Raw genomic sequence first — 17,134 nt, 5'->3', positions numbered from 1 at the left:
TTGAATAACACATTCGCTTTGCCTCTTTTCACATTGTTGTAACTCTGATGAGAGCTCTACGCGAATGGTCATAGCTTTTTCATTGGCTTTACATCTATATAAATCATTGCAAAAATGTGAAGACCGTTTCAAGCATTCGATTGTCATACTAGTTAATAATTCATGTGACAAAGTTCAATTTGAGCAAATCCCATTTCTCAGATTTTGTACTTTGTTATCATAAAAGGTTGAGTTGAAATTGTCAAGCATCATCATACACACGTAACTTGCAGTTTGAATAAAATTAAACTATTTTGCTGCATCTCCATTCCTATCATTTCTCAAATTCTTTTCTTCTCCCTTTAGATGCATTTGTGGTTGATAAAGATTTCATTATAACTGTGTATGTTATAACAGGAGTGAACAGTATACTGTATTTGCACATGCAGATAAACTTGTCGCTAAGGCTTTGTCATTAAATAATCTGGCTGCTCACATAAAAGAACTTTCTTGACTGTGTGAACACTTCACTTCAACGCATCATTTAAAGGTCAGATATTCTTTCTGCAAATGTCACAAAAATTTGCATGGTTGAAGAATGTCTCCACACATTGTACTTATGTAAATGCAGAAATTTTCACGAAACATTAATTTTTTGCATATTTTGCACTACTTCTGGCTAGCGCAAATTCTAAAACCCATGAAAATATCTTCACAATTTTCTCTGCACATTTTGAATGAGTTGACAATTGCACACCACAAATTCAAGAACCCGCAAATATATTTTTGAGACGTTCAGCGTGAAAAATTGGTCACACATTTACAGCATATGAAATCTTACAGTACAAATCACCTTAGAGTTTTTAAAACAAAAAAGAACTAGAAATGTCGCTATGGCAACTGGTATGCCTCCGCCATAATGCATGGTTTTCCTAATAGGTCTATAGTACATGTGGACAATGTGTCATTACATTTTCACAAAATTGGCAAAATATTAATGTCACAAATGTACACACAAGTAGTTATGTACATGTATCAAGGCTGTATGCATGGTTGTTTAATGTGTATGTACACAGGGTGACCAGATTAATGGAGGACATTCTATATGATATAGATATAGTACATACAGGCTGACCAGATCAGTGGGGAATTTTCTACATGGTATACAATGTAGCTACAGTACATGTATGCATGTGACAGGAAATACATTATAGCTCACTCAATCTAGAATGATTTAACCCATTCCAGAAAATTCTAGGAAGTGCTGGCTGAGTGAGGCACTGCCCTTGTAGCCCAATGTGATTGGTAGTTAATTTTGGCAATGATGTTATGCACATATTAGGCAGTGAGTCATCCAGGATTCCTGGAATTTGGACTTGCTAGTATGTTCAGGTATGTGGCCCCAGGTTGGAGAAAGTTACAGAATGTACTAGAAAGGGGTGAATGGATAGTATATAAGCAGGAGAAATTCTGAGGTAGGCAGAGTACCCAACACCTCTGCTCTGAGAGTTACATCACTTCTGGCTCTGAAGCGACTTGTTATAGTCAGTCCTGTGTTACCTGCTGACCTACTATACAAACTGTGTTTGTGGAGATAAAGCCTGGGAGACATTTTGCCTGCAGAGAATTAATTTGCCTACATTGGAGAGAGACTCCATATTTTAGTGTCAACGGACATTATTATGGCAAAGCTGTGACGGGCTGGATTCCTTGCTGGACATTATAAAGTGAATCATCATTCAACGCATCAACTGGATGTGGTCGTCACAATGTTTGGATTCTGCGAGTTTCGCCGTGAACATCTATCGTGGATTTTACCCCGGATTTATACTGTGGATTAATGCAACCTGTGCCTTTGGAGTTACATCGGAGGAATCATTCATCGGTGCGTCAAGGATCATTCATCGGTGCATCGAACATCGTATCTGAACATTTTCAAAGGACTACTTGATAACATAATATGTAAGTGATTCTATTACCGATTTGTAATTGTTTCTATTGATCATTATTGTGCTGATGTGAAAACTGATTACGAGTCTGTACCCACAATATCACTGTTAATAAACCGCCTGAACATTAGTTGATTGTTTCTTTTGTGCGATCATTCTCAGAGTGATTTTGGTCGTAACATTAAAATGACAAGTTTGTCACAAATTTGTTGAATGTTCACTTTCCTTGACCTAGGTTTAATTGGATGAATAGGAGACCATGTATTTGGAGATTTAAGAACTTTAACTTGACTTTGATCCATTCATAAGTTTATGCACTGAGTAATTTTCAAGGTATGGAGAAAAAGTGCAATTTCTGTATTGAATAGTAAATTGTTGCCATTTTCATCTGGCCTTTGACCCTTAAATTCATATTAAAATAATCACTGTCAGGCAGAACATGTATAGATATGTAGTAAGTTTCAAGATAACTTAAACCATTTCCTAGATATGGAGGAAACAGTCAGTTCAGCACTTTCACTTGATCTTGACCTTTGAGGCAAAAAGAAAGAAAAAATTAACAGAGAATCTCTATTGGGTTAAATACATGCATACACCAAGTGTAAAAAATAATACTGCTGGCATAGCTTAAATATGAGGGAAATAGTAAAATTTTGAAGTGTTGCCCTTGACCTTTGACCCCTGACCTTTGACCCCATGAACCCTTAATTCTCTAGATAATCACTGCCAGTCAGTACATGTATACATACTATGTTCCGTGAAGATACCTTGAACAATTTCAAAGGTACTGAGAAAAAAGTGAAATTCTAATATTTTTACTTGACCTTTTGACCTTTGACCTCATGACCCAAAACTTTCACCAGAGAATCTTAATTGGGTAATACATGTATACACTAAGTTTCAAGATAATATCTTCAGGCAATGCATAGATATGGAGGAAATAGTGAAATTTTATGTATTTGACTTGACCTTTTGACCTTTGACCTTTTGACCTTTGACGTTGAGCATGTGCACCCAAAAGTTGATAGGCACAACTTCACCCCCTTAATACACATACATGCCAAGTTTCATTAGGATACCTCTAAAGGTTTTTTAGTTACGCTTGCCACAAAATTAATTACGGACGGACGGAAGGGCGGACGGAAGGACGGACGGACAGACGGAAGGACGGACGGACAACCCGAGAACATAATGCCTCCGGCACCACTTCGTGGCGGAGGTATAAAAACAAACCCAATGTCACTTCACCGTTTGTACCAAGAATAATGGCTGAAACTGTTTTTCGGGTTGAATAGATTCACTGGAAAGCTATGAACAGCATTTATTCCCTCACCACCTACAAAGAAGTTTCTAGTTTTATCACTCTAAGAAAGCGTCTTAATTACCTACCTCTACAATATACCAGCTTATCAATTTTCAGTGTTGCAAACTGGACAAATATACTTTGTCTCCCATTCAGATGGCTGAAGGAAAATCATCGACGTTTTAAAGTTTTTAAATGACACTAGGGAAGTATACATACATGTACATTGTACATTAAAATGGAAACAAACAATAACCTTTTTTCACAACACAATATTTCTGGAATATGTGAAACAAAATTTGCATCTGTCCTGGAAGACTAGTATAAACCTTCAATGTGAGAAACTCAGAAATTAGCAACATTTTATGTAAAAAATCCACTTAGGTGTTTACAATTTGGCTTGTTTCAGTAATGAAACAAACACACAGCCGATTACTTTGTACATTCAAATATCCTTGAGAAACAATGCTACATTTATGTCTTGCTCAAGAAAAATGAAATGCCTTCTTTCTTGATACATTACTCCATGAAACTATTAAAGCTTCCATCAGTCTATAACTTTCTTTCACTACTTCAATTCCAAATTACTCCATTTTTTAATTGAACTTTCCCTTAAAGGTCCTACGTCAGTTCATACAAAAAGCTTAAACATACACTGGATGATGGAGCACCTCACGTGTGGCACCAGTGCCTATAAGTTCCGTTGCCTGGATAAATACAGCCATTATATGATGGGAAGGATAAATCCACTAGAGTTATTAAAGCACCATATCAATATTTGATCAAGAGCACTTTTTGGTAAGCTGGATGCCACTTTACTTGGAAAGCAAATAATGTCTCCATTTTTAGGTCTGCAGAAGGCAGAACTGTCCGTACCAGCCATTTTGTTGAATGAAACAATTATATCTCCATCAGCCATTATGTTTAATGAGACAATAATATCTCCATCTCCACACAGTCCTATTATTCATTTATAAGTTATTCCTGTCAGTTTGTGTTTGCTCAGGTAAGTAAATGAAGGTATGATTTTCCTCAAACTTCACTGATGACTTCTACTCATACAATATAGACCAATTTCACATAATATATTTGGGTTTCACTCCCACTGGAAGACATGGTAGTAATCAAGGGCCTTTTTTTATCACAGGCTCTATCATTCTTGTCAGTTGCAGTGATTATGGTTATAAAATCACAGCAACTCAAAATAATCACAGCTGATTGGATATTTTTTGGCTGCTGCCACAGCAATTGCTGTTACTGCAGTTTCATTCATAATCTGTATAGAATCAGATGAATCTATACCTTCAAAAAATATGTATCACACAAATGTTCATACTCCCTTACTTTGCCCACATATGCAAATTGATGATATCATTGCATTTTGGAATCAAAAAACAAAATCATGCTGTATCTTTTTCCCCCTTACATTCACAAAAATAGCATTATAAGTATCTTCATATCTACAGATATCATTCTGAACTGAAAATGCTGGAAAATTACAGCCACTCAGCATTTTGAAGTGTGAAACTTGTCCCTCATGTAATACTGAATATTCAGGGCATGCTAAATTACTTTGTGCAATCTGGCAAACAAATCTCTCCCATGAGATGTTAACAAGCGAAGTTAAATCCTGACAAGATTTCCTCTTGCACAAACAGAAGAAACCCTCTATCTACATTTCCTCCATTGAAAATATGTCTTTGTGTTTTACTTTCCAAATAAATGGTTTAAGTTGGCCTCAATCAATCAATCAATCAATCAATCAATCAATCAATCAATCAATCAATTAATCAAAATGGGTCATTGGATGAAGGGTTCATTTGAAACCAAATATGACATTGTCCACATGAGAGAAGTGGATGACAGTATTTTAATTGTTAGCATTCTCTTGGTCACTAATTTTCTTCAAAATATGAATGATGAGTGCGTTGGCTATATGTTACCAAGAATCAACCAAAATGTACTACACTGATTTACTTTTATTCCTGCATTACATATTAATATATTTGGACATACAAATGTAGTTAGTGATACGTACTCTGCCTTCACTTTTCCAGTAGATAAAGAACCCATATTCATCAACCTTGAAGAGACAGTTCTGCTCTATTGATCCAGAATCCTGTAGAAATTCAAAGGGAAATAATCACACAAAAATCACATTACAAAAACATTCATTTGGCTATCTTGACATGAAATAATATGTTTTTCAGCATTCATATAGAAATGTATCCTCATTAACAGTAAGAATATATTCCCACTCCACCTTGAAATATTTTATGAATATTCGGGTTGTCACAGTAATATTTTCTTTCACTTGTTACCAAAAAAAAAAAAAAATGATCTAGTTTGCAAATAAATCATTCCACATTGCACATTTTCAAACTGTCATCATCAATCACACCAGTTTCTCATTATCACAGAAGTCATGTTGTCATGGTTATGAAGTTGTAAAAGTAAATTCTGTATGCAACCTTACACTACCCCTCCACATTCAATCTACTATCAATTTGTTTTGTGCCATGGTGAAAGAGCTGTGCTGTTTTGTTTCTATGGAAAAATAAAATATTGGGCTGACATTGCCTGATCACAACATCTCCAGTAACTCAATTCTACCATGGGATTGCATGTCTAAGGGGATACCCCCTAGATGCTCAGGTCATCAATCCTGGCTGACCCCCTCTGATGGGGGAGACCAGGGCAGGGGGTCGATTCATCACAGCAGTGTAATAAGCCACCTGCTGGGGGGTAAACACATAGATCCACTCAATAGGGGACAACATGTAAGAGGTGTAAGTTGTGGAATGGTATTTACCAATTTGTGTCGCATTCAAAAGTCTTTGTAAATTGTGGGTCCTTTAGTTCAAGAGTGTGACCGATGATGTATTGCATATCCATCACACAGCAAAATGGTAAGGCACAACAGAAAATCTGTGTTAGGGAGATATCTTCGTCGCGACGATATGAGACAAAAGATCGTCGCCAATCGTCCCCGACGATCCAAATTTTGGGCCTCATGTGCTCATTACTGCGCTCTTTTTGGCTCATTATAAATATCAACAAAAGATGGTTCCGACGAGTCGGAACGAAGTCGTCTCTTTTCGTCGCGACTAATCAATTAAGGAGGTCTTTTGTCGATCGGCGAAGCGTTTCATTGATTGTTCAAACGTCGCACATCGTCCCCGACGACTGCGTATTCAACTTGACTAACCGTTTTGTAAAGGTTTTGGTGATGGCTTCGCGTCGCTCATCGTCCCGACGATTGACCATTGAATTTAAATCACCGTTCCGTGGCGAGTTTGTTAATCCATAATTGTTCAAACGTCGCACTTATCGTCCCGACGATTGTCCATTCAACTTGAATCACTGGTCAGAGACGCGTTTAGTAATTGTTAAAGCGTCGCGCATCGTCCCTAGGCTTGCCCATTGAACTTAAATCACCGTTTGGTATGAGTTTGAAACGTCGCACATCGTCCCGACGATTGCTCATTCAATAATAGAAATTGCTCGATGCTGAGGTGTTTATTTTTTCTAACATCGCGAGTGGTCCCGACGATTGCCCATTGAATTGAAATTGTCGTTCAATGATTGCCACCAGGGTAATTCATCTTCTATGAAGCCTTGCTCTCATGTTTGCCATACTTGTCTGTAAACAATACAAAAACATCGTAACGAGATCCGATGGCTGTCAGACTCCCGAAATTCTTGAATGAATCATGAAAAAAAAAAAGTGATGAACATACATTATTATCTTTCCACAAATCCAGAGCTTGAAAGAAAACATCCGGCATTTATTTTATCATCGTACGGAGTTCAATATCATTGTTATTCATTTCCGAACGTCAAAGCAAATTTCCGACACTTATATTAACATCTTTCAGAGCTGAATGTTATTGCTATTTACTTTCGAACGCATAAGCAAATACCCGGCATTTATTTTATCATCGTACGGAGTTGTATATCATTAGTAGTCATTTCCGAACGTCAAAGCAAACATGCGATATTTATTTAATCACCGTACGGAGTCGAATATTACTGTTATTCATTTCCGAACGCAAAATCGAATTTCTGACATTGATTTTAGCACCGTACGGAGCTGAATCTTACCGTTATTCAAATCGAAAAGTATAAGCATCCTTGGTATAAGCAAACATCCAACATTTATTTTAGTACCGTACGGAGTCGAATATTACCGTTATTCATTTCCAAAAATAAAAACAACATCTGACATTTATTTCAGCATCTTATAGGGAGTCGACTGTTACCGCTGTCCATTTCCAAAAGTAAAGGCAAACATCCGACTTTTTTTGGTGGCCCGACGTGCGTTTTTGGTGGCCCCGGTCCACCGAGCCACCGTTAGTGTCGAGCCCTGGTGTACACCTCACTAACCTCAGCTTGTTGGGGAAACTTATACTGCCATACGAGGGGAGATGCTTTCATCTCTTCTAGAGAGCTTCCCTATGAGCGAATGAAAATCTTTGTTTGGCATTTTCATTTCTATACTCAATAATCATTCGTTGTTTCAAAACATTTTCATGATGTCGGTATTTAAATATCATGATATTTTTCTTAATGTATTCCATTTCCATTCCTTGACCAAAGTCAGTATGTCCGCCACATGTACGGTAATCGCTACGTTTCGCGCAGTGCAATATGTGCCGAAGTGCGAAACACGTGGTTATCAAGTTCAATGAAACGCGCCGTCCATGCGTGCTTCTTGTTTGGTTTCGTAGTAGCTCCATGGTTACGGCAAGGACAATAAACGGAGGAGGCACTCCGTATAGTTTTTTTTTTTTTTTTTTTTTTCGTTTACAGTAAACAGTTTACATTCGATACAAATAAATTAATAGTCACGTCTTTTACTGTTTGATGATCGCCAAGTCGGGAAGAAGTATCTAGAGGAACTTCTCAGTTGATATGTCCGTGATGTTCATTCTAATTTTCACACGCAGTGGTACGCAGATTTTATGAGTGTGAGATCGAAAGAAGTTTCAATATATGTTGTCATGATATTATGTAGGCCTACTGTTGTGTAATTGGGTAGGTATAGCTCTTACACTGTAAACTTCAGCTTGTTGCAGCGGCATCTAGGAAAGCGATATTTTCTTCGGCATTCGGAACCTTTTTTATATCATCATTATTTTTTTTTTGACACGTGATTTGATTGTAAGTATGAAGCGACGAATAACCCCTTTGTTTTGTTTTAGTGTTAACATCAATGTGTAATACACCAATACTGTTCAACGTGTGGTTTTTTTACTGTTAAAGAAGCCGAGATAAGGCGACATTTTAATAGAATTATGCCGTTCGGTCGGTTTACAGACTGCTTATAACCTGAAATAGTTGCAGTGCGCGCATTTTTTTTTTTTTGGGGGGGGCACCTGTTTTCGCAGAAATTTACACTAGAAAGGTTGTCATTTTTTTTTTCTTCTGCCATTATTTCCTCTGATATGATTTGTCGTGGCCATTAAGTTATTTTGAACCTAAAAGATACGTGTCACGTAGGTCTATTGGTTGCCAGCACGCATTTATCTGACTTGCTGTGCGGTTAAGTCTGTTGTTGTTGTTGTTTTTTTTATCATTCATGGGAGGGGGCAAACAAGAGTGAGAAATGAGGGAGAGGTGAAATCAGAACAAGGAAACATCTGTTCATTTAGCTGTCACTTATGCCAGCAGTAGTAATTGTCATCACCATTGCTATTCAGATCAGTTTTATAGTCATATCCTATAACATTCAATACACGACTATCATCATCATGACATGAGAGAGAGAGAGAGAGAGAGAGAGAGGAAAAAACCGCCACCTGTTCAAGGGCGTATACAAAGCAAACGAATCGCAAAGTAGATCAACGGGGGGGGGGGGGGGGGGGGGGGGTAGCTTGCAGGCACAAACCCTTGTTGGTCGTAAAGGAGTCTGCGCCAAGACTACTACATGCACCACTTTGGCACTGTCCCATAGGCCTTGTGTTGAGGCTGCAGTGTAGTGGTGCGTGTATTAGTCTTGGCGCATGCAGACTCCTATACGACCAACAAGGGTTTGTGCCTGCAAACTAGGGGGGGGGGGGGGCGTTTCATCAACGAGTTCGTCGGAGGTTTTCACCGACAAATTTGCCATCAGCCAATCAGACGCAAGGATTTCAGTAGCTTTTAACAGTTGTCAGTGTAAATCACTGACAAAAAGTTTCATGAAACGGTCCCCAGGAAGGTGGATTCATGGTACAATATTCCGTATGGCATACCAGCAATACAAACAGACACGTTACTGCAAAATAAATGATAGAACACAGCAAGCGAGCAGGCTAGAATCAAACCTCCTTTTGTAGGAAAGTCCAACAAATGTCTTACAACATACCTGTAATAGGGGGTTCACACGTACACAAATTAGCATGTTACAGAACTCAATTTTTGTTACCCTTTAGCAAACTCCAGTCTTTTGCACATGTGGACACACACACACACACACACACACACACACACACACACACGCACACACACACACACACACACACACACACAACAGAAAATTAGTGCGAACCAGTAGCGCGATACATAACCTCAGAAATCTTGTTGATATTTCTGAATGAGCGCGGTATTTGCCCCGACAGTACTTAAACGGTCGGGTTTAGAAACTTGATTGAGTTCTTTTATTCTCATCATTAACAACAGCGTGCTCTCCACACCACTGTGAGGCACAAGAACAATAGTTTCATCGATTGGCAATTAGCGGGTTATTTTCTGTACGTGTGAACGGTTGCAAAAAAAACCCCTCAACTTTCCGAGGGTGGCTGGAGCGTCTGAACCAAAAAGTGTACAATCCTCGCGTGTACGCTCTTTTGTCTGAGAAGTTGGAAAAAAAAAACCTCGAGTATTGGAGCATGTTCAGTAACGCGCTATTTTGCACATCGTGAAGGCGGGTACTAGTATTGATATATCAGACTCAGCATGGGGGGGGGGGGGGGGCTGATGAAATCTAGCATTAATAGAATGAACTACACTGACATACTAAAAATGATAAAACTGGACATGAAGTTCATGACCTCTATCCGAGTGCCTCGGACACGGGAAGTACTATGCATGTATCTACAAGCTACATTAAAGTAAAGCATACTGATATAATCATAAACGCTGCGATTCGAAGTGTTCTTCCGTTTTGCTTTCAGCAATAACCAAAGCTGTATTTTTACGCTCGATTCACAGTGGAGCACTAAATAAATCGAGTGTATAATATCAATACTAACTCTTTAACTCTTTATGTGCCACGTTCGCACCTCCGACTCAGTCGACGGCATGCCAACTTCGCATATTCTGCTCAACAAACAAAGCCGCCAAGACGGATCAATAAACCGCTAATTACTGCTAATCCCGCGGCACAATGAAAGCGTTTCTCGTGCTTTTGTTCCTCTCATACTAACAGTATACGGCTTGCATTCTAGGTGGTGAACGACTATCAAGCGATGTTCCCAACTAGATTTACTCGTACATTCTATGTTTCTGTCACGGTTTAATGTGCAAAAGTCATGCCTTTATAGTAATGTAGCAACTGGTCATTAAAAAAAAAATGAAAATAGAGTCGGCATACAATTTATATCGAAACAAAGCTTGGCATTCCTCTTCAACTTTGCCTACTATTACGCCCATCTTAACAGAAATTTGTAGAAGTTATACAAATTGGAAAAACAGCATTCTTTCTCAAAGCATGACTACCTTCGTGTCTCAGAATAACTTGGCACACAGGGTGTTTCCACCATGGCACATAAAGAGTTAAGAAGCAGGCCTGTGATTTCTCTATTTAGTCTGTTGAAGTATCTCATTGATATGATTTTTTTTCAGTCAATTGTGCTCCCCTGACTAAGCTTTCAAGAGTATAGCTTTTTTGTTCGGAAACTGGATTTACGCAAAGCATACATTCACCATGTATAGTACAATGCTCCAATATTGACGAAAGCGGTTTCGTGTGTGATATGTATTCCTCTTTCGGGTGAGTGTGCTGTGAAATCCTGTCATTTTGTTTTATTTTCAACTGCATCTCCTTATTTTGTGACTGTGGATGAGACTTTATATCATTTTCTAAATCATGCAAGATGAGCCATACGTTTATTTTTCGGCATAGATAGATAATTCGCCTTTTTGAATGACGAACCTTCGTGTAATTTTTGGATTAACAGATTTGTTACAGCTGCAATGGGATGTCTTCTAAATTATATTTTGAGGCCACTGAGATCAAGATGATCATGCGTAGGCGTATATAACTCTCTACACTTTAATGTACATGAAGTTGATCAATTAAGAAAAAATAACATATTTACTTTTGCTTACAATCCAGCACATTACAACGCATCGCACATCAACCTGCCAATGCCCAATAATCTTGGTAACAACTCATTATTCCGAAGGTTCGTTATTCACAAGACTCTTTAGTCCGAAGATTCGTTTTTCCGAAGCTTCGTTATTCCGAATTTCATTTTCAATCTAACGAATCTCCGGAATAACGAACAGTCGGAATAACGCAATGCTCGGATTAACGAACCCTTTTTCATTTTCGGATTAACGAACCTCGGTATAGGAAATTTGTGCGTTTCAGATTAATGACCCTTCGGAATAGCGAACCTGGGAATGACGAACAGCACCAATAATCGTATAAAGAGAAAGGATGCCCGATATATACTTTAAAAATATAGAGGTATAATTAAGATACAGCATTATGTACATAACAGCAACAACAACAACAACAAGATTAGGATTTTGTGTTGTTTGAAGGTTTAGGATTAGGATTGAGTAAGCAGACAAGTTTTCAACAATGATTTGAACATATCAACACTTTCAGCTATACGAATATAGAGAGGGAGTTTATTCCAAAGAGGTGGGGAAATACAGAAAAGGTCCTATATCACCATAGCGGGTATGTGCGGGACCACGTGATAATTGGAGAGAAGAGAGAGAACAGGCTGAAGTGGAGGAGCGGAAGGGAGGTAAGATTAATCCATAATATTTATCTTGTAAACAATAAGGATGATTTTAAAGGTGATACGTTGATGTATGGGGAGCCAGTGGAGGGATTGGATAACTGGAGTAATTTGGTCAGATGTTTTTGTCAGGGTTACAAGCCTTGCAGCTGTATTTTGAATTTTGAATTTGGTGCAATACTCGAAGCAGGGAGACCAACAAGAAGGAAATTGCAGTAGTCAAGATGAGAAGTAACAAATGCATGAATTAGACGTTCGGTGGAAGACTGCTCCGATAACTTACGGATATTAATAATGTATTTTTACAAATACCCCTGATGCAGCAGAACGACATGAGTTCTTAATGTGTGTGTTATTTCATTTGTTCGTTTGTTGTTGTTTTTTAAAGTTCAGATGCTTATCTACCATAACTCCTAGATCTCTGACGGACTGGGAGATACATTTTTGTGAGAAAACTAGCCCGCCTGACAATTCTGATTTATCAGAATTCAATTTCAAATGATTATCGCGAGACCATCGCTTAATATCATCAACACAACTATGAAGTTTGCAGAGCTCTTCGACGTTGGGTATTTGGTAGTATGATTATGTAAATTTGAGTATCGTAAGATATCTTCACGACCTTTCACAAACATTTCTTAAAATAATGATCAATATTGGATGCTCGCGTTCTACAGCTGATCTAAATTACAGTGAATTATGTGTCCTGTCAATTGGAAACCTTCACAATACCGCAATTTAACCGTCAAACGCAATAGAAATGCCACAACCTAAGGATTTGAATCCTCGTTCATCATTATGGTTTCTATTAATGAAAAAGAAGGGACAGAACGAAATGAGATTAAGACTTTTATGTTAGTGAAATTGATCACTCTCAGCTGCATATATTTTGAAGGAAAATTAATGATTTCGGACATGTGTTAAAAGCATCGTCGACAGCGCGATGCTGCTCCATTTGGCATGTTTGGTAAAGCCTATTATATCCCCTACTCCATTCCCCCTTTCTTTATGAATTTTGGGGATCACATGAGGGTACGCGCTCTTTTGAAATGAGTCAAGTCTTAGTTAGGCATATAATCTTACCTTTACAGTGATCACACTAAAGAACCCGATTCCACATCATTCTATCTAATCAGAGAATCGAAAAAGATAGCTTTTCTAATTGATGTTTGTTGATAGACCAAATCAGTGTATCCGTCCCGTGATTGCCTATCAGTGACGTAACAGCGCGAATACTATGCCCATACAACTGCTTGTGTTATCATAGGCCTAATCAGTTACACTAAGAAGCTGTTCGTGATGTGTGGTGTTTGCACCAAAATTAGTATGTAAAATTCATACAAATTTTACACTATTAAAATGGCTTACATGATTTCTTAGCTAATTGGCAAGAGGGATACCCCAACTCACAAGCGAGCGCACCCTCTGCGAGCTGTGTCTAAAACGAGTCTCGTTGTGTGTGTTGTTGAATCAGCGTGTCTTATTCGATTCTTCTTGTATTGTTCCGCCAGGATGGTGTCTTTCAAGACAGCTGGACACTGCTTTCATTGTTCCTGGGAAAGGGTCATCTTTCTTTTGACGGTCAAGCCTTTCATTATTATCGTGGTGAACTTCACTAATCGTCCCCACGCTAACGTACAAAGGAAGGAAATGCCTTTATTATGTATCAATGCACGCGTAATACTATCAGTATAGGCCTATAAAACGAAAGTTTGACTCTATGTCCCGAACTGTAGGCCCTGTAATAGCAACTATACATGAAGTCAAGTATGGAAACGATGGATTCCCACTGCCAATCAAATCTCTCTCGACAAGGACGCGATCGGAATCGATCTGGATGTGATCGATCTATGGTCGACATTGGTTTTGGCTTCCTCCTATACACGATATTTTTTAACACTCTGTCGGACTATAGATCATAACATGCGGATTTGATCGGCAGTGGAACCCAGCCCTAAGGCGGATTCGTGTTCGAAAAGTAATAACAGAAAATAGCCTACACGAAATTCAGCATTGCATATACCGAAAGACAGATAGAGAGGAAAACATCGAGAAAGTAGTTCCAATCTAAGATTGAATGGAAGGTATATATATGTAACTGAATGCCATAAAAAGATAGATAAATAAATAAAGAAATACAGCTCCAAAGTTATTCGCTTTGCGACGACCGCCACGTACACAATCTGAAAGTGAAGTGGCTGTATGATTACATATTGCGCATAATGTCTGTTGGTCTGTCGAGGCGGTTGCTCAACCAAAACACGTAGCATTACACTCTTAAAAAGAAAAGGGTAAAACAGCGTTTTAAAAGGGGCGAGGAGCGACAGCGTTTTCAAAATGTTGTATTCACCCTTTTTCTAGCTGTATCTAGCACATCTAACGTTGGATTCAGCTGGATAGATAGGGTGAATGCAACATTACCTTAAAAACGTTGTCACTCCTCAGCCCTTTTAAATGTTGATTTACCCTATTCTTTTTAAGAGTGTAGGAGGCTAATTTCAATTTCAGATCGAACAGATATAGTCACGAGTTGTTTTGATCGATGTCATGCAATTTGCCGTAATTCGCGATAACGGGTTCGGTTCAAATTTACGAAGGTGATCGGAAATTCTATATTTAGCGTTCTCGTCATTTTGGTGCAAGTTGGTACTTGTTTAATTTGATAAGTTCCCATGGGTATGAAAATAGGCCCTACACTTGCGCCTGATTCTCTTTATTCGAGACAGTGTGTATATTGGTATTGTGCCATCATCACACTTGTGCTTGTTTTGTTCAAAACAAACTGTCTTTTTCTCTATCCTTTACACGTTACTTTCAATACGCAGTAGTTCAAAGGATGTTTTGATATACAGGAAGGTAAACGAGTAATTGCTGTTCGATCACCGCGATCCCCTGACTTTCAGCTAGAGCCGCGTTGGCCAGCACGCAATGCTAAATCCCTCTAACCAAAGATTCTACGGGACAGTATTACCCAGTGATGAAAAAACAAATTCCAACAAATCTTTATTTCCCGTTTTTTGTTGTTGTTTTTTTCTGTCTCAAACACTGTCATTTCTCGTTGTAAAGTTATCTTTCGACATTATTGCAATAGTCGGGTAACGGGAAAACAAAACGTAAGGATTTTGTGTTTGATTACGCACATATTCTCTTTATTTTACATATGTAGAGAAAGAAAGAAAGAAAGAAAGAAAGAAAGAAATAAAGAAAGAAAGAAAGAAAGAAAGCAAGCAAGAAAATGATCCCATGCTCGTCTAAAGAAGTTTAAGCTTTTCACGCTGCAACCTATTAGGTGACGTCTATTCGGTGTGGCGCTCTCTCACAATGAGTACTATGTCGCACGTGGAGTTTTCCTGTAATGAGCCAGAGATGACGGGGATGCACTACTCGGGTCAAATAGGGAAGTTATTTTATGACGGATAATGATTCCTTGGTGTTTTATTTATCTGTTCAGAAAATTTCAGTGTGAAAAATTAGTAAAAGTGTCCCAAATCACGGTTGCTTTGAGACATTTTTTTTTTCCGTTACAATTTTTTTTTTTCCAACCATCGACTTCACGGTGCGCTTTGCACCTATTGTTCTTGCCCGATCGTAGCCTTTTGTCAAGGCCCTCTCGCTGTAATGGGCGAGCGAAGCGAGCCCAGCCGACCGCGCCAGCGCGCAACCCCACTCAGCTACATTTGGGCTTTCTTCACCATACAGCGAGAGGGCCTTGACAAAAGGCTGGCCCGATCGAGACTCCGCTTCCCTTGTAGAGCATAAGATGCTAATGAGCATTGCTGTTGACCCCATTGAAGACAAAAGGCATAGAGCGTGCGGCGGCGAGGGCTTTAGAATTGCGCAATACTGATGAGCTGAGCAAGACTCTGATCGGCGATATACACGCACCACATTTCATGAAGTGGTGATTGGCATGACGCACAATGGCGTTTGAAAAGTGTAGACACAAAGTACGATATGTGTATATATATATATATATATATATATATATATATATATATATATATATATATATATTATATAATGTGAGATATTTTATAACAGCTAAAACACAAAATAGCGAACTTACGACAGCTCTCCGAGTGTACATTTACAAAGGTTATTGGCTTCATCAATAGATAATTCATTCAAATAATGATAATAATCAGCTGTTCCCTACTATGTGACAGGCTGTTCAAAATTTATCTTTGGAGATATACAAGGTTAATTTCCTTTTCGCAAAGACAATTCGTGCAATAATTCATTCGCTAATTCGCCAAATGAATATATGTGTACTTTTCCCAGTCCAAAGACTTGTTGAATAAGTTATTGCCGGCAGGGAGAGAAATCGGAACAATAACTGATGCCCATTTTTAACTCGTGTTCTCTTTGTGAAATATCTTCATCTGAGCACTTTCAGAAGTAGGGCCTATTTGAGAAAATGACAGAAAGCTTTGTCGCTACACAAAATGTGTTTGTTAAATAAGAATGTTTTTCGTGCAGTACGTGTACCTGACAGTTCAGAGGTCAAGTGTTCAAAGAATTTGCCTCAACAGCTTTGCGAAACTCGAATCAGTTGCCTGTATTGAAATGTGTAATCAGAATGAAAAGACTCGGACCTTCACGCCTTGTAACTGAGTACCACAGAACCACACACAACGAAACACACACACAAGAAAGGTGAGCTTCCTGCAATCTCAAGGAATGGATAATCAAGCAGCCATCATCCTTTCTTCGCCATTGATAGCAGGAAGTGACGTAATGGAGCGATGCTGTTGGAGAATCTGCATAAATGCCTGCTACAAGTACTATGTACAAAAAAATTTCAGACCCCCTTTGTGTTCATGTTTTGCCAAAACAAAAGTACCACAGTCAGTGAGACGTTAACTTACTTTATGTCCTATAAACCAGGGCTCCACACTAACTTTTATTTTTGGTGGCCCAAAGGTAAACATCCGTCCTTTTTT

The 17,134-nt window shown here is 38.6% G+C and overlaps 1 protein-coding gene across 1 annotated transcript in view; it reads right to left on the bottom strand.

Annotated features, from left to right (window-relative positions):
- LOC140233372 (1-phosphatidylinositol 4,5-bisphosphate phosphodiesterase beta-4-like) overlaps window positions 1-17,134 on the bottom strand; it is a 181,771-nt gene that overhangs the window by 130,065 nt on the left and 34,572 nt on the right. The window contains exon 2 of the mRNA XM_072313489.1: window positions 5,270-5,350. Within this exon, the coding sequence (XP_072169590.1) occupies window positions 5,270-5,350 (81 nt within the window). The remainder of the gene's footprint in view (window positions 1-5,269; window positions 5,351-17,134) is intronic.

Source organism: Diadema setosum, chromosome 1, assembly GCF_964275005.1.
Source record: "Diadema setosum chromosome 1, eeDiaSeto1, whole genome shotgun sequence".
In the NCBI taxonomy this organism is placed as follows: Eukaryota; Metazoa; Echinodermata; class Echinoidea; order Diadematoida; family Diadematidae; genus Diadema; species Diadema setosum.
Note: the sequence above shows the minus strand (reverse complement) of the source record. Positions and strands in the feature narration are given on the sequence as shown.